This window comes from Sciurus carolinensis, chromosome 4 (assembly GCF_902686445.1).
Source record: "Sciurus carolinensis chromosome 4, mSciCar1.2, whole genome shotgun sequence".
In the NCBI taxonomy this organism is placed as follows: domain Eukaryota; kingdom Metazoa; phylum Chordata; class Mammalia; order Rodentia; family Sciuridae; genus Sciurus; species Sciurus carolinensis.
The window spans coordinates 156,911,562-156,931,041 of NC_062216.1; the positions used below are offsets into that span (position 1 = coordinate 156,911,562).

Consider the following 19,480-nt stretch of genomic DNA (forward strand, 5'->3'; position numbering starts at 1 on the left):
CTTGAGTACCTGGCACCGTGTAGGTCCTCCTAAGCCATGGTTCTATGAAAAGACCATGGTCTTTTCTTCTCTGTAGCTTCATGGTCTAAAAAACCTATGGTAAGTATATTAATTTACTTTTACTGCTGCACTACGTTACTACAAACTTAGTGGCTTCCAATAGCACACATTTGTTATCATAGTGCTCTGGAGGTCAGAAGTCCTAAATCCAAGGTGTCAGCAAGCCTGTGTTTCTCCTCCTAGAGGCTCTAGGGGAAAATTTACTTTTGTGCCTTTTTTATCTTCTAAAGGCCACCTGTATTCCTTGGCTCATGACCCTGTGCTCCATCTTCAAAGACAGCAGCAGAACATTTCCAGTCCATCTCTCTGATTCTTACCATCCTGGCTCCTGCTTCTAAAGACTCTTGTAATTACACTGGACCTGCCCTTGTAATGCAGGATATGTCCCCATTTTAAGATCTGTGGCTTAATCACTTCAACAAACCTTTAGTGATATAAGATAACATATTCACAGATTCCAGGGATTAGATCAACTTTGAGGGGGTGTGATCCAGCCTATCATAGTAAACAGTAAATGTAAATTCTATTCTACATCTGTCCATTTTATTTTAGAGATGAAAAACTTGAAAAGTTAAATGAATTGCCTAATCACATTTGGTGATAGCCTTAGAACCTGGTCACCCTAAGTAGATCATCTCTAGTCCCCATATCCAAACTCTGCTCTTTCCTTGAGAGCATTCACAATTTACATTTATTTGGTTTGTTTACCTTATAGCAGAAAGGCAGAAAGGCACATGACTTTTCTCTACCAAAGTATGGCTATCACATACTCTGTGTCTGACATACAATGTCCACATTCCTAAAACGTTTTTGAATGAAAGAATGAATAATCTATTATGTGCTTGGGTAAGAAGTCAATCTCCCATGGATTCTTTTCTACAGCAGCTTCTGACAAGTTAGAAGCCCTTGGTCATTTTTAAAGCATCAAAAGAAAAAGTCGAGCTGCCATGTTGGCCATAATCTGAGTTGGTAAAGAAGAAACCCACACGTGGCATCGTGTTCTCACCTCTTCCACTGGTGCTGAACTTTGTTTTCTAGAGTGGATTTGAAAGTAGTCTGTACCTAGGGCTCTGACATACAGCCTTTTATTTATTGGTGTGTTGTTAACATCAACAGTCTTTGGGGAGAGCCTCAGAATGGTTCACTTCAGTATTTCAGTTCAGCATTAGAGGAAGAAGGAAAGCAGAAAACCTAACTGCATGCTTCATGGTTACATTAGGAGTTCTTTATCCAACCTTATGGAAGTAATAAAGGAAGGAAAAAAATCACTAAGCCATTCAGTAGCACTTTTATGGATTCACTTTGTAAGCTCCATGGTGCTTAAATGGAAAAAAAGAATGGAATAGAAAAGTATAGGTCATCTTCAACTCAGAGAATGAGTTCTCAGAAGTCTTGAATGAAAGTACCTTATGCTAAACAAGTATGTGAAGGAAAACCAAACAAATGTCTCCCATTACCACAGAAGACAAATGTGTTTATATTATGGACATACTTTATTTTGCCTCACATTTTTCTGAATCTTACCTAATGAGTACACTGTCATTGTTTGGTCAAATATGTTTTACATCTGACATCTTTTCTCTTAGGAAATGATAGACCTGTCACTCAATGGTGTGATTGAAATAACAAGAACACATGAAGTCATAGGGAGATATCTTCTTTTTCAGTGTTGCTTTCAAGATCCCAAATTCTTAAACCCACTTTTAATGTATTTACTTTGGTTCTAGTGGCCAAGGATGTCAATATTCTTTTTGATGAATTAGAAGCTGTCAATAGCCCTTGCAAAGATGATGATTCCCTCCTTCATCCTGGAAACCTGACCAGTACTTCAGATGATGCCAGCAGATTAGAAACAGGGGGAGAGGTAAGAGTGTATGATTTGTTAAAAAAATGTGAAGCATGTTCCAATGGACCATTAAAGTCATAATCTCATAAATTGTAGGTTTCTGGAAAATAAGGTTTTATCTTCCTTTGATGTCCCCCATGGGTCTAGTACCTTTTAGGGATTCTAAATCCACCTATGCTCAAAACAAACTTTCAATGGATCATACACTTACCTTCTTAAACCTAGAGACATCTCATGTATACAAAAGATGATTCTTAAAACTGTCTACCAGTTTAAGATCTGTATTCTGGGTGTCATAAGTAGTAAAAAGTAACCTTTACAGAGAGATACTCATATAAATCCCCCAGCACATAGAATAGTAATGTAAAGTGTACCATCTCTCCATAAATAGTGTTGTCTGGAGCCTCTGAGTTTCTGTTGGCCTCTGTATCCGGAAACACTGCAATTGTAAATAGATATATCTGTCCATGTGTCATTTTGGAAAAAGTATTGTGTTAGAGGTGTTGACTGTTTCTCAGTTTGTGTCTTGGTGGTGTTTAGTATTTCCTTTGTATTTGCACCACGAGTAGAGGTGGTAAACATTACAGAATCAGAGTAATTTACTTATGGTCCACTGCTAATATTTTGTTATTCCAGAGACAAGTAACCATGGAAAGGATGGTGCCTTTAAGCAGGGGAAATTGTTAACTTCTACCAAGCTTTGCGGACCTCTCCCCACAAGTTCCTTAAGCTACTATCCATGTCTTTTATTTTCTTTCATTTTTTTTTTAAGAAAAAATTCCTTTTGTCATCATCTCTTCACACAGATACTTTGGATGCTATAAGGTGGCATAGTGATATAAGGGCAGTGAAAGGGACTCAGGAAGCAGCTAGTCTTATTTCCTTAACTTACAAATGAGGAAACAGTCTCAGAAAGGTCAGGACTTTGTTGAAGGTGGAACACGTTGTTCTGCTCAGGACCAACCCTCCTCCTGATACTCATGACTGGAGATGTTTTTTTTTTAAATTTTATTTTTGTTGCTATGTTATTACTATGACTATTTCTGTGCTGAGGATGGAACCATGGGCCTCACATATGCTGGTGATCACTCTACCACTGAATTCCCCTCCCAGCCCAAAGCCCTTTTTGAAAGCAGCAGCTGATGTGCTAAATGCACAGGATAGTTTCCTTGCTTGGAAAATCATTGTTAATGAAGTATTTATTCAGGTAGATTCCTAAGTGCATCATAAGACAAAAGCCAAAAGATGGTTAGTGAGGATTGGTCACCTTTTGAAAACATCTGTTGAGACATTTTGCATAAGTACTTCTGTTCCCCCTGGCTCAGAGCTTTCTTCAGGTGAGGTTGCATGTATGATGCTTGTGCAAGAATGTGGTTTCTAGCTCTGGAGTTCTAACACGTTTGCCTTCTTCATGTACTATTTGGAAACTGATGTTTTCTGTGGCCTAGAAAGATGAATTCCCCACTTCCACTTGGCTGGGTTTACAAATTAAATTTTGAAATCTATTATCCTGCAACACTTTGCTCCAGCCTCACCAACCTGTACATGATGTTCTCTTTTAGTGTCGAATGTCATAACAAGCTTAAAGAGCCTCGATGAAACTTCAACCCATTCTTTTAGTTCTTCCCTTTTTAATATATGTAGTATTTGATTACTGCAAAATAGCATTTATAACTTCTGTGTAAGTTGTGTAGCATCATAATAAAATGAACTCCTTGAACCATCTTCCAATTTATGAACTCGAAAGGTATTTTTTTCACTTTCTGGTGACAACCTCATCATAGGTTACTAACTCCAATGATTGTTTTTTAATGCAACGGGAAATTAACAATAGCATATATGTAAGTAGCAAGGAGAAGTGTTATTGGGTGAAATTTTTGTCTCAAATACTTTGTACATACATGTGTTTACATAGATATCCAAGGACAACAAAGTCAACAGTTTTTCTTATTGTGAGCCAAAAAAAAAAAAAAATTGAGAAACATGGGACTAGAATATTGCCAAAGCCATTGAAACTACTTGCAATCCCATGTCTCTACCCTACCACAGAGGTACCATCTTCCTGAATTTTGTGCTTTTTATTATTTTGCTATAAATAAAAATAATTTTACCGCGCAACATATGTAATTTTACCAACTTACTTTTAAAGTTTTAAAAATTCTGTGTTTTATAAAATGTGGTATGAAATCTTCTGATTTGCTATTTTTCCTTTCAGTATTGTTTTTAAGATTCATATTTTGCTATTGTTGTTAGATTCAAGACTCATTGATCTTCGTGGCTCTACAGTTTTTCACTGCATGCCCTTCGTATAATTTATTTATCCACTTATTGTGTGTCCATAGACATGAGTTGATTTCAATTTTTAAAAATTTTATATTAAGAACAATGTTGCTATGCATATTCATATACACATCTCTTCATTACCTTAACAAAAATTTTCCTAGAGTTGTATGTTCTGCAAATGTTCAGTTTTGCCAGACAATGCCAGTGTGTTTTCCAAAGTTAGGATATCAATTTCCACTCTTAACTATAGAAGAGGAGAATTCTCAGTTGCTCCACCTCCTTGCCAGTGCTTGGTGGTTTTAGATATCTTGTGTTTGCCCCATTTTTATTTTATTTGTTTCTTCTTGTTTATATTTCTTATTAGAAAATGAAATTTTAATAAAACACAAAGAACAAAATCCATTTAGCTTTAATTTTTCTTTGTAATTACCCACTTGAAACTCAAGTTTATGAATGGCTTAAACTGGTCCCTTTCTCTTTGTACCCAGACAGTGCCAGAAAGAAACAAGTCAAATGGACTTTACTTTAGAGATGGAAAGTGTCGAATTGACTACATTCTTGTGTACAGAAAATCCAATCCCCAGACTGAAAAGAGAGAAGTATTTGAAAGAAATATTAGAGCAGAAGGATTACAAATGGAGAAAGAGGTAAATAGCTTTGCTTGAATAAGAAAAATATATGTCTATTCATATCAAGTTGATTTTAAAAATGGGCAATTAGTCATTATTTTAACAGAACATTTATTTGGTCAGTTTGCCAGTCTTCACTATTTGGGGAATGTTCCAGCAAATTAGACTTTTGCATCGTGTTTTGCCTTGGAGGGCATTGTAATGTCAAATGATTCCATGACAATGAAAATATTCTATTCCAGTTAAATGAATTATGTCAAAATGTGATTATTTGCCTAAAGTCCTATATTTTTCTGTTTCTCTGGGTATGTAAATGGAGTATGAAATGCTGTCACCCCTTCTGGAAGCCATTTTTATATTTCAGGAAACACCATGAGCTCGGGCACCCTTGCACACTGGAAGAGACTGACTGATTTGGCCAAAAACAGCTGAAATTTACAAAATGATTCCAGTTTTAAGAGAGACATTCAGTTTGTTGTTATCATGTTCAAAAACTCAAGTGTTACTTTACCAGCAATGTGCTCTCTTGCTTCCCTGTCTTCTCTGCATGGGGAATATTAAGGAAGAACTAAGCAAACAAGAGGCCTGGTCGGGCCTCCAGTGATAATTCTCAATGGGCTTATTGTGTACCCAGAAATACTGTGCATATTTGTAGAACCTGGCCCTGTTAATTCATCTCAAATTTTCCCTAAACACTGTGCAAAGCTTCTGTAGCTTTTCTTAATCAATAAGAAAAACATATTGACAAGTAAAAATATCTGTGTCTGCTTCTTTGAAATCAGACATCAGGTTTTTCCTTGTATGATGGCAACTGCAGTTCATGCAACCTGCAGGTTGTATGGAGGCACCAAATTAGAGGTATATTTTGCCCACACTCGTGCTGATCTTGGGATACTTTTAAATGAGTGATATTTTTCCAGTTCTGTTAAATTAACCTCAACCCTTGAACATTTATAACACATTTTTCTGGAATGTCTCCAACAAGAGAACTGGGAAAATGGTGGGAAGAATGTCATCTGAAGTGAACAGGTTCTTAATCTCAGCTTGCTCAAAAGACCATCTCAACTTGAGTTCCCTTGGAGCACAGACAATATTAAATGTCTTATTTGTTCCCAGCTTTGTGGGATTCCAGAAAATCTTTCCTGTGCCAGTTGAGCATATCATTGATAAATCTTGGTCTTTAAATTCTTGTTGAGACAATTATATACTCTTTTTTCTTAACATTAATAGCACACTAATGTATTTATCCTTAAAAATCATTCCTATTGTTATTTCTTCCTACTCCTAAGAGGCAGAATTCTTACATGAAGAAATGAAAGATCTGAACATCCACATGATCTGAAATAATAAAAATTCATTCTGACTTTGTCACAATTTTGATTCTCATCATAATAGCTTTGTTCGATTAATGAGAGATTTTTGTTTTAAACTTCATAACTAATCTCTCCCTTCCTAGGGTTTCTTCTGTATACATGTTTTCAATGTCATTCTCTGACTTATTCATTAAACTCAAAAGGCCTAATACTTTTCCAAATAATATCTGTTACTGAAAAGCTTACAAATTTCCTTGTTGTCCTGAGACAGTATCTGTCTAGCCAGCAGAATTCCAGCAGGAGGCTGCAGGGGAGAGGTCTGCCCTGGCATGCACTTGTGCTACCCAGTGCAGTGTTAACTGTGGTGTGGCAGGTGGAACACTAGTGTCATTTTGGTTTTCCAATTTTAATAGCTAGCTATTTATTTTAATGTATATCAGATAAAAATTGGCAATTGGAAAAAATAGCAAATCTTCAAAAAGACTTATTTGAGAATCTCTTTCCTCCCAATTCCTTCTCTGGGCATTAGATTCCCTACTTCTCCTGTGCCCTGCGGTCCTCTATGCACCACCGACAGCTAGACCTTCCTTTTCCTGGAACATTTTTCCTACGCAGCCTTTCCACTGCCTGGCTCCAGTCTTGCCCTCACGCCCACAACTTTTGCATAAGCAGCACATTTTGTCTCTAGCTCAGACTCTCAGCTCTGCTTTGCATCCTCACAGCCTCTGCCAGCTCAGCAAAAGGGACCTTCGCAGGTTGTCTTGCTTAGGAAGCAGCAGGAAATTATAGGTAAATTAATTCTTCTCTGCCACAAATAATTAAAATGCCCCTTGGTGGAACAATAAACAAATCTGTGTTTATACTGGGTTAAGATTTAGAAACCACTAGAAGCACTTTCATTTAAATCGACTTCTTCATAAACAGCTGCAGCACAGAGACAACAATTCTAATGACTATTTCAACTTCCAGAAGTTACTTCAACCTTTTATGAAAACCTTAGTTTAAGGTTCTTATAAAAACCTCAGTTTAAGGTTGCAAAGAAAAAAAAGAGAGAGAGAGAGAACTCCAGGGAGCTTTCTGTGAATCCATGTCCATCTGAAATGATTGACACTAAGTACATTTTATGAATTACTAGTGTCTTCTTCTTTAGTTGTGTGTCATAATCTCCAACAGTTGTGGAAAACATGTTTCACACCCAGCTTTATGTTTCTGAATGGATAAAGACAGCCTCTGTAGTTCAGTTTATCATAAGAATGTCCTTATCTCTTTTAACATTGAATTTCAAGAAGCACAATTAGGAGGATCTTTTATTTGTTGTAAAAGTGAGGACACAAACTTAATCTTTCATAAAACCTTTGTTCCAGCGTGATTAGTCAGCAAGTAAGTGCTTACCTTGGTACCCTGGGTCTTTAATATTCTATAACTTGAATTAATTTCATATTAGCCCAGAGAAAACAATTCACAGCGAAGTTGCCAAATAAAGTATCATTAAGTCCAAGTGATTTGTTTCCTAGTCTGTCTGTTTAAAGGGATTCCCTTTTTAAAGAGATCACATTTATTAATTCACGTTTTACATTTTTCCCATTTTTAATTCTATATCTACCCTCAGTCCTTTGGTGCCTATTTTGAAGTTCTTGTCATTTGTAAGAGGCTTAAATTTTCCTTTCTACAGTTAGTCAAATCATGGATGACTTTTAAATTATTTGGCATGTGTGAGTAGTGGGCGTATTAATGGAACAGACCCCCCACCTCCTTTAGAATCATGTGGAGCATGAGAGAAGACCCCTATCATTATAGCCATTATAAAACAACTACAATTACATAAATCATACCATCTGGATAATAACTAATTCATTCAACAAATATTTATCACACACCCACTCTGCCAGGCATTGCTCTGAGCACTAGGAACTTAGCAATGAATAAAGAAGACAAAAATCCTTGCTTTTTGGATGATTAAGCACAAAATAAGAAAGAAAAGCAGGAAGCATTGAGAGGGCCTTGCAATTTTATAAAAGCTGGCAAAAGTGGGCCTTTCCTCCAGAGCAAGAACAGCAAGTGTTAAGGTCCTGAGGCAGGAACATGCCAGGTAGGTCCATAAGATAGTGAGGAGACCAGTGTGAATAGTGAGGCGAATGTGAAAATTTACAGCAGCAAGGCACTAGAAACCAGATGACCCCGCGGGTCCTTGACAGTTACTAGGAAAATCTAGTTTTTCTCTAAGGGACTTGGGAAGCTGTTGGAAAGTTTTGAGCACAAGAATGAGAAGATCTGATTTCTGTTTTATTAGGGTTACTCTAGCTACCTGGTAAGATGAGGCTGTGGGATGGGGAGAGGTAGCAAGGGCAGAAGAGGGACACTAGGAGATTGGTTGCAAAAATGCATGAAGGAGATGATGGAGGTCTAGCACGTTGGAGAGAAGACGGTGAGAAGGGTAGAAAGTGGAACTGATGGAAATTGCAGGTGGAATGAGTAAGTGGTAGAGAAAAGAGCCACGTGGTATTCATTAAGCAATTGGAAGACAGAAGTTGCCAAGGATGTGGAAAAGAGCGAAACTCAGTGTAGACTTGTTAACTTTGAGGTGTCCCCATGGAGACATGGGGTAGAAGAGTCCGGAATTTGGGAAGAGCTGAGATATGTTTTTCTGGATGTGATTTCCAAAGGAATGAGTGCACATGAAGACTAGAGGTGCAAAGATTGAGTTGTCATACAGGGCACAACTGTAGTATGATGGGGGAGGATGAGGAGGAGTCAGCAGAGACTGAGAAGGACCCATCCATCATCCAGGAGCCAGGAAGAAAATCTAGAGTGTATGGTGCCTGGAACAGTGTTTCAGGAGGAGAGAGTAATAGACCGTGCCGAATACTGCTACAGAGCAAGACGAAAACGGAAAGCTCATCACTGGATTTCACAATGGGTGAGCTGGGAAAGAAGTGTTGGTGGAAAAGTGGATGTGAAAGCATCAAGAAAAAGGAGGAGCAGAAAATGTGCAGACGACAAATATAAACTGCTCTTTCAAGGAAAGGAAAGGAGAGAAGTGAGGTAAGAAGTTGGAAAAAGAAAGTGTTCTTTTTATTTAAGATGAGAGAAAATAGCTGCATGTTTTCGTGCTGCTAGAAATTACTGACTTGAACAGAAAATTCATGTTGGGGGAGAGCAAGGGGTGAGTTTTTGGAGCAATGTCCTTGAAGCAGTAGGGGGAGAATGGCCACAAGCTCCCCAGTCTGTGCCCACAGGTGCTACTCTCCCCTGGGCTAAGAATGTCCTCCTGTTCATGGTCCTAACTAAGGACCACGCTTCATTTGCTCTCAAGATCCCATGCCCTAAGCCCCACTCCAATGCATTGCCCCCACAGAAGATAGTAAATTTTAAAAACTAAAATCAGGCAGTTCATCAAAATAATGTGTTTGGGTTTGGTTTTCTCAGAAGGACTTTGAAAATTTAACTGAATAAACACATATAGATAGATTAGATAGATAGATAGATAGATAGATAGATAGATATGGATGTGTATGAATATATACATCCATATTAAATTTGGATATCTTGGACATTTTTCCTTGAGACAATGACAGAAACAGTATCCATAATATTTTTACACTCATGTTTATTTAACACTTACTATTATCATCACCATTTTATAGATGAGACAATTGAGGCAAAGCAGTAACTTGCCTCAGGTGACATAGCCAGTAAAAGAGAAAGCAGGACCAAAGCCGAAGCATACTTGCCCTTTACCCTGAATTGCGTTCATTCCTGGACACTAGTGATGCATCCTAAGGTTTTTAAAAAAAATTTTTAAGATGTTGATAGACCTTTATTTTATTCATTAATTTATATGTGGTGCTAAGACTTGAACCCAGTGCCTCACACGTGCTAGGCAGGTGCTCTATCGCTGAGCTATAGCCCCAGCCCTGAGCATCTTAAGGTTTAAGGAGGTTAGGAGGCAACTGAGTAGAGTTATAAGAAGGAAAAGGAAACAGAAATACTTGGGTGAATTAGGAAGTTGGGGCTCCCTAAGCTGTAGCTCACGCGTACTCTGGCCTCTGGTAGTCAGGTATTCAAATCTTGGTATAAGCACTTAAGAACTGAGCGGTCTCTGGCAATTTACCAAACTTTCTGAATTTTTGTTTCCACTATTTAAAAAGCAGAATGAGATTACCACTCTTTTTTATGAAGATTAAGTGAATTTGCAGTAGAATTGAATCTGTTTTTTCTTATTTAGTTTTACATTAGTCTTCATTCATTTCATTGTTTGGTTTTCAGTATATTTTTTCAGTTATCTTCTATGGATGGCAAATGCTATTGATATTCCACATATGACTGTGATGTAAACTTTTTAATAAAATAATTATTTTTCAAAATGAGTCAATTTAAGGAAAATATGAATTAAAATTTTGGTAGATCATATACAAATTTCTAGAACTCACAGAACACAGACCCCAAGACTGTGACACCAGCTTCCTTTTCACACCTTTGCATTCTCCTCTCCCTTTGAGTTCAGGTGGGGCCTGTGGCTTTTTAAAACCAATAGAATATGACATCTGTCGTAACAGAGTATGGCAAATGTAATGGAATGTCACTGTTATAATTATGTTATGGCACGTGAAACTCCATCTCAGCAGACTAGAATCGAAAAGACTCCACCCAACTGGCTTCAAAGAAAATAATGGTAATGTTGCAAGATGGCCCCTGAAGGGCCACAAGACAAAGGAAGGTGGGGTAGCCTCCAGGAGCTGAGTGGCCCCTGGCTGACAGCCTGCAGCAGAGACCTTAGTCCCACAATTGGAAGGAGATGAAAACTACCAACAACCAAGGACGCTTGGAAACATCTTTCTTCAGTCAAGCCTCTGATAAGACTGCAACCCTGGTCAAGTTCTGAATGGCAGCCTGGTGAAACCCTGAAGCAGAGGACTCAGCTAAGCTGTGCCTGTCTTCTGCCCCAGAGAAAATGGGAGATGATTGATGTGCATCTTGTCAAGCTGATAAAACTATGGTTATTTGTCACAGAGTAATAGATAATTAATACAGTGATTTAGACATTCTTTTTTTTATTTTTTTAATTTTTTTATTATTATTGTATACAAATGGGATACATGTTGTTTCTCTATTTGTACATAGAGTCAAGGCATACCATTTGTGTAATCATACGTTTACATAGGGCAATGATGTTTGATTCATTATTTTTTTTCCCTTCCCCCCAACCCCTCCCACCCCTCTTTTCCCTCTATACAGTCCTTCTTTCCTTCATTTTTACCACACTCCTTATCCCTAACCCTAAACCTAATGCTAACCCTTCCCCCCCCCAATATATGTCCTCATTCGCTTATCAGCGAGATCATTTGTCCTTTAGTTTTTTGAGATTGGCTTATCTCACTTAGCATGATGTTCTCCAATTTCATCCATTTGCCTGCAAATGCCATACTTTTATCATTCTTCATTGCGGAGTAATATTCCATTGTATATATATGCCACAGTTTCTTTATCCATTCATCAACTGATGGGCATCTAGGTTGGTTCCACAATCTGGCTATGGTGAATTGAGCAGCAATGAACATTGATGTGGCTGTATCTCTGTAGTATGCTGATTTTAAGTCCTTTGGGTATAGGCCAAGGAGTGGGATAGCTGGGTCAAATGGCGTTTCCATTCCGAGCTTTCTGAGGAATCTCCATAGTGCTTTCCAGAGTGGCTGCACTAATTTGCAACCCCACCAGCAATGTATGAGTGTTCCTTTTTCACCACATCCTCGCCAACACCTATTGTTGCTTGTGTTCTTGATAATTGCCATTCTAATTGGGGTGAGATGAAATCTTAGGGTAGTTTTGATTTGCATTTCCCTTATTACTAGGGATGTTGAACGTTTTTTCATATATCTGTTGATTGCTTGTACATCTTCTTCTGTGAAGTGTCTGTTCATTTCCTTAGCCCATTTGTTGATTGGATTATTTGTATTCTTCGTGTAGAATTTTATGAGTTCTTTATAGATTCTGGAAATTAGCGCTCTATCTGAAGTATGGTTGGCAAAGATATTGTCCCACTCTGTAGGCTCTCTCTTCACATTGCTGATAGTTTCCTTTGCTGAGAGAAAGCTTTTTAGTTTGAATCTATCCCAGTTGTTGATTCTTGCTTTTATTTCTTGTGCTATGGGAGTCCTGTTAAGGAAGTCTGATCCTAAGCCAACAAGTTGAAGATTTGTACCTACTTTTTCTTCTATAAGATGCAGGGTCTCTGGTCTGATTCCGAGGTCCTTGATCCATTTTGAGTTGAGTTTTGTGTAGGGTGAGAGATAGGGGTTTAATTTCATTCTATTGCATATAGTTTTCCAGTTTTCCCAGCACCATTTGTTGAAGAGGCTATCTTTTCTCCATTGCATATTTTTGGAACCTTTGTCTAGTATGAGAAAATTGTATTTATTTGGGTTTGTGTCCATGTCCTCTATTCTGTACCATTGATCTACCTGTCTATTTTGGTACCAATACCATGCCGTTTTTGTTACTATTGCTTTGTAGTAGAGTTGAAGATCTGGTATTGCAATACCCCCTGCTTCGCTCTTGCTACTGAGGACTGCTTTAGCTATTCTAGGTTTTTTATTCTTCCAGATGAATTTCATAATTGCTTGCTCTATTTCTGCAAGGTACATCATTGGGATTTTAATTGGAATTGCATTGAATCTGTATAGCACTTTAGGTAGTATGGCCATTTTGACAATATTAATTCTGCCTATCCAGGAACATGGGAGATCTTTCCATCTTCTAAGGTTTTCTTGAATTTCTTTCTTTAGTGTTCTGTAGTTCTCATTGTAGAGGTCTTTCACCTCTTTTGTGAGATTGATTCCCAAGTATTTTATTTTTTTCGATGCTATTGTGAATGGGGTAGTTTTCCTAATTTCTCTTTCTGAGGATTCATCACTTATGTATAAAAATGCATTGGATTTATGAGCATTGATCTTGTAACCTGCTACTTTACTGAATTCACTTATGAGTTCTAAAAATTTTCTGGTGGAATTTCCAGGTTCCTCTAAATATATAATTATGTCGTCAGCGAACAGGGATAGTTTGAGTTCTTCTTTTCCAATTCGTATCCCTTTAATTTCTTTGGTTTGTCTAATTGCTCTGGCTAGAGTCTCAAGGACGATGTTGAATAGAAGTGGTGAAAGAGGGCATCCCTGCCTTGTTCCAGTTTTTAGGGGGAACGCTTCCAGTTTTTCACCATTTAGAATGATATTAGCCATGGGCTTAGCGTAGATGGCCTTTATAATGTTAAGGAATGTTCCCACTACCCCAATTTTTTCTAGTGTTTTGAGCATGAAGGGATGCTATATTTTATCGAATGCTTTTTCTGCATCTATTGAAATAATCATGTGATTCTTAACTTTAAGTCTGTTGATATGGTGAATGACATTTATTGATTTCCGAATGTTGAACCAACCTTGCATCCCTGGGATAAAACCCACTTGATCGTGGTGCACTATCTTTTTAATATATATTTGTATGCGATTTGCTAAAATTTTGTTGAGAATTTTTGCGTCGATATTCATTAAGGATATTGGTCTGAAATTTTCTTTCCTCGATGTGTCTCTGTCTGGTTTAGGTATCAGGGTGATATTGGCTTCATAGAACGGGTTTGGGAGGGTTCCCTCCTCTTCTATTTCATGAAATACTTTGAGGAGTATTGGAATGAGCTCTTCTTTAAAGGTTTTGTAGAACTCGGCTGAGAACCCATCTGGTCCTGGACTTTTCTTTGTTGGTAGGCTTTTGATGACCTCTTCTATTTCATTGCTTGAAATTGGTTTATTTAAGTTGTGTATGTCCTCCCCGTTCAGTTTAGGTAATTCATATGTCTCTAGAAATTTGTTGATGTCTTCGAGGTTTTCTGTTTTGTTGGAGTATAGATTTTCAAAATAGCTTCTAATTATGTTTTGTATTTCACTCGTGTCTGTTGTGATGTTTCCTTGTTCATTCCGAATTTTAGTAATTTGAGTTTTCTCCCTCTTTCTCTTTGTTAGTGTGGCTAAGGGTTTATCAATTTTGTTTATTTTTTCAAAGAACCAACTGTTTATTTTGTTAATTTTTCCAATTGTTTCTTTTGTTTCAATTTCGTTGATTTCGGCTCTGATTTTAACTATTCCTGTCTTCTACTACTTTTGGTATTGGTCTGCTCTTCTTTTTCTAGGGCTTTGAGCTGTAGGGTTAAGTCGTTTATTTGTTCATTTCTACTTCTTTTTTTGAATGCACCCCATGAAATAAATCTTCCTCTAAGTACTGCTTTCATAGTGTCCCAGAGATTTTGATATGATGTGTCTTTGTTCTCGTTTACTTCTAAGAATTTTTTTTATTTCCCTCCTGATGTCTTCTGTTATCCATTCATCATATAATAGTGTATTATTTAATCTCCAGGTATTGGAGAATGATTTAGACATTCTGAGTGCTCATCTAGTTCTACCATTACAAGCCATGTGCTCTTGGGAAAGTTTACCTTCAAAGTGAAGCTAATAATGGATCTACCTCATAAGCTATTATAATTAAATGAGACGATTTTTATTAAGTGCTTATCTCTGTCCTTGTTAGCATTCAGTAAATCTGTCTTATCAGCCTCATGGTTATCAACATAACTGACTACAATGATTAACACTGTTACTTTTTATTTTCAAGATAAACTTTTTATAAAATGTTTATTTATCTCTATAGTACTGTGTGGTTCAGGTACCAGGGTCTCCCACGTGCTAGGCAAATGCTCTACCACTGAGTTACATCTTCTGCCCTGAAAAATTTTCATACAGTTTCCAAACCTTTTAAAATGCAACCATTAGGAATGGCAACATAAGTTGACATTGATTGACCATGTATGGTTATTACATATGCATTAATGAGATTTACAATTATCTTTAATGCTCTTGGACTCGCTCAGGATACATTAAGTAACAATTTTAGTGTTTCCAACATTCATTTATCTGCTTCAAGAGGATTTGGCTTTGGTTTCATCTGGAATAAAATCATAGATCAACTCACAGCTAAAAGAAGCAAATAAAACAACTTTCTTGATTGTCCATCCAGTCTTGCTTTACCTTCCTTCCAGGGAAAATGTCACAAAGATTTTTCCAAAGTGCTGGTCTCACCAGATCGTTCTCTGCCTTCATTGGCTTCCTGTTCATACTTTCTGTTTTCATCCCTGTTTATGTTCTGCACTCACATCTAGTTCGTTGCTCTCCCAGGATCCACAACTCTGAGGATAGGAGGAAAGGGGCTTCACAGACTCCTTTCTTCCTGCACAATTAAAACCATGATCATGAGTTTCTAGAATAAATCAATGTCAGGACAGCCTGAACTACCCAAGTTCCTGTCCTCTAGTGCTTCCTGGTCTCAGAAGAAAGAAGTTAAGATCTGACTTCACTCAATAATTTTTTATGCCCTTGTATGTTCCCTATATATATTACCAAGAGTCTCAAGTTGGGGTGAAGAGAAAGGAGAATTAAACACAGTTTAACCAGATTTTCTTCTGAATCTAAGAGCTCTGGATATTCCTTCAGTGTCTTTCAGGGGCTTCCAATATTGGCCTACACTTGCAGTGGCTTTTTTGTTAACTACTGTTGGAGGTGGGATTTCCTAAGCAGAAGCCAATCCTGAAGCAAGGACTCTTGCTAAAGGTGTTGACTTGTGGGCCAGTCTCAGGAGAAGGGAGTCAGAAAAGCAGAAGAGAAAAAGCTAATATGGCCTCAGCTCAACTTGAATTTCAGCCTGATCCAACAAGGAAGCTGTGGAGCAGGAAGAACACCACAGACCTGGGCTGCCTTTAAGACCAGGGTCCCCATGACTGTCAGTCATTGGCTGAGGTCTATGAAGTTTGTAGGAGGTAGGCACTATTCCTGTTTGGCTGATTTTCCAACACGTAGGTGGCTCACCTTCTGGGCCGGCCACCCTCAGCATCCATTACCAATGACATTGAGTTAGCAGGGGAGATACACCAAATCTGCAGGATTCAAACAGCTGGCTTTAAGATCCTAGCAATCACAGAATTCATGGAGGTCTTTGCTGACAGTGAGGGAAAAAACAACTGGTACACATGGGCATTTATTCTGACTTGATTTACCAAGTTGTTTTTCTAAGTTTAGGATATTGAATCTTAAATGCAAGGATTTCATGTTGCTGCTGTAATTGCTTTGAGAGAAGAGACTGTGTTTTACTAGTTTTTATATCCCAAAGACTTATCCCTGTACTTAGCTCATAGAATTTTGAGTTTGCTACTAGCAAGTATCTAATTTTCCCTGGCTGTGTCTAGGTAACACCAACCAAGTCAGTCCCATGTTACTTTACATTAGCAGTATTAAAATATTTACTGAATAATCCTTTGTTGTGGGGGGCTGTCCTATGCATCTGTATCCCTGGCCTCTACCCAACACATGCCAGTAACACCCCGTTTTAGTCAAATTTTTCACCACTGTGACCAAAAGACTTGATAAGAACAATTTTAGAGGAGAATAAGTTTATTTGGCATTCACAGTTTCAGAGATCTTAGTCTATAGATGACCCCTTCCATTGCTCAGAGCCTATGGTGAGGCAGAACATCATGGAAGAAAGGTGTGATGAAGAAAAGTAGCTCAGGATCTGGCACTAGGAAGCAGAGAGAGAGAGAGAGAGAGAGAGCTCTGCTCACCAGGGACAAAATGTAAACCTGAAAGTCCTGCTCCCAGGGACCTATCTCCTCTAGCCACACCCTACCTGCCTATAGTTACCACCCAGTTAATCCACATCAGTGGATTAATGCACTAATTAGGTTTAGGCTTTCATAACTCAATCATTTCACCTCTAACTTCCTCACATTGTCTTACGCATAAGCTTTTAGGGGATACCTCATATCTAAACCATAACATACCCACTCCAAATTATGACAACCAAAAATGTCTCCAAGCATTGTTACATGTTCCAGCAGGTAGAAGTAGTCATTCCTGTTTGGGAATCACTACTTTAGACCCTTGATCCAACTTTTTGTAGTCCATTGCTGTGTCTATAAAGTAGCCAGAGGAGTTAAAGGCATCTGTTCCATTCTTTCAACTGACCTAAGGACTTAGAAGAGAGGCTCATGTATTTGATGGCTTCTCAAAACAGACAACTTGGTTTACATTTGCTTGCTGCTTTACCACTTCCAAGTAACTGAGCAAAGTATTTAACTGCTGTGTCCCAGTTTCTTCATTTATTAAATGGTAAATAATTCTTATCTCATGGGGCTTTTATAAAAATAGAATGAGTTAATACATTCTACTGTTCTTAGCAGAGTGTGGCATATATTAAGTGCTCAATAATGGTTGAGGATGGTATTGGTTAAGAAGGGAGTGCCTTCAATTACTGGTCATTCCGTTTTCCAGTCTTGGGCATTCAACCCTGTCCCTATCACCTCTTGAACTGAGGGTCTCTGTCCTGTGCCTAGGGAAAGCCCAAGGGATCTGGTGTTGCAAAAGCTTGAGATTCTAATGGCAAGCCCCACCTCATCACCAGGGAACCAGGGCATTATTCTTACCACCTGGTTATTAACACAGCTTTATCAAAATGGTGATGGGCGGGGGAGATGCTCTCTCCTATTTTGTTTTTTTTTTTTCCCTTTCTCCCAGTTCAATTTCTGAGACTAGTTAAAATCCAAGGGCCTTATCATCACCTCAGCTGCTTTTGTTTATTTAGGAAGACAAAGTTTAATCAAAACATTTCTGTTGCGAGGTCACAATGACCAGTACAAAGTTATCTTGAACTGACATTCAAAGGATTATTCTAAACCAATATATAGTTCATTTGACTCATTCGTATTCCTTCACTCAAGATAGAACAACTTAAAGGGGAAAAACTATGCCTTGTGTGAGGCACAGCTGAAGAACTGAAGTCATATCGTGAACTATTGTTACTTCCCACAAAAAGAAGCTTTATCTGAAATATCTTCCCAGTGGTCTAAACTGAACACTTCTGATACAAAGTACATTTTGCATTATCATCAATGTGTGTACCATGTGTACCAAATATCAGCATCATATTGTTGTATCTTTGAAAGGAACCAAAGTCCTTTCTTTCCTGATGTTATTTTTGTTCCTTTTTTTTTCTTTTAACCACATGTGATGTTAAAATGCTGCTCATTATGCAAAGTATATACTATGAATATGACACTAATTATTCATTGATGACATGGTAAGGTTTTAAAACGTTAAAGCAGTCCAGAGAACTGTAAATCCATGGTCTCTTGCTTGTAATCCTTACAAGTAGAAAATTTGGAAGAAGAAAAAAAAAGAATGCAAGTTGAATTTTATCAGACAAACCTGACATATCTTTGATGCAAAAGTGATAATGCAGCACCGTCTTCTGAGGTCATGCCCAAAGCTCCTTTCCCATTGACTGCATGTAAGAAGAATAAATGCAACAACTGGGTGGAGAAGAGGCCTATCGAAGGGGAAACTGGCTGAACTTGAACTCTTACAGTGCACAGAGCTAGGGAGAGATCAAGTGCCTGAGCAGGTTGGGCCTTTGGATAGGCCCACGTTGTTTGTAACCTTCCCTAGTTGTCCTTTTCCATTCATCAGTTTAGTTTTCACTTTTGGTACTACCTCCTCACTTCTGCCTGCCATACACCCAAAATTTCTTCTTTGAAATTCTTCCCTCGTGCATGTAACTGGTTGGCCCCTCTTTTAGTCGAAATTGTTCAGGAAAACCAGCTACTCTGTGTCTTCCAAGAATTATGTTTTTAATGTAGAGGTTTGCAACACTGCTGAAAAGACTGAGAGTGAAGGTCAGAGAAGCCGCCTCCAACTACTTCAACCTAAAGCACCACAGGGAAGTGGGATCTCAGGAGTTGCATGGAAGCCACTGGGGACCTCAAGAGTGTCTGATGGCAACACTGGTCATACTCAGAAACACCTGAAGCTGCGAGGACCTTGCATCTGCCTATACAACTGCTTCTGTCTGCTTCCCTAAAGGAAGAAATGGCCTCTCCCTTTCTACCTTTCAAATCTCACCTGAGCACCTCACCTTGCGGACGCTAACCCTAACCCCATGGGGAAGGGAATTCTGGGAAGTATAGTACCAGCTTCTCCTTGTCAAAGCAGAGGAGGCCTCCAAAGGAGGTGTCAAGAGATGCCAGGCTGAGAAAAAAATTGTATCGGGTCCAGCCACCAGCTCTCCTTTCAACAGGTTTGACTGATCAGCTTTCCCTTCACTTTAACTCTGCCAGCCACATCTCAGTAAAACCCTAATGGTTTCACGGTGGTAACACTTGAACTCTAACACCTGCATTCAAGCTGATCGAGGAGCAACCATTTTGGGTTCTTCACATGGGCATGGCTGGCTACGTTTCCCACAGTCAGAGTTCCTCTCCAACA

General features: G+C 38.4%; 1 protein-coding gene across 2 annotated transcripts in view; it reads left to right on the forward strand.

Moving 5' to 3' along the window:
* Nucleotides 1-19,480, forward strand: part of Ano4 (anoctamin 4) — a 322,489-nt gene that overhangs the window by 160,642 nt on the left and 142,367 nt on the right. For both annotated transcript variants that reach the window (XM_047550092.1, XM_047550093.1), the window contains 2 exons: nucleotides 1,788-1,924; nucleotides 4,678-4,836. In XM_047550092.1, the coding sequence (XP_047406048.1) occupies nucleotides 1,788-1,924; nucleotides 4,678-4,836 (296 nt within the window). The remainder of the gene's footprint in view (nucleotides 1-1,787; nucleotides 1,925-4,677; nucleotides 4,837-19,480) is intronic.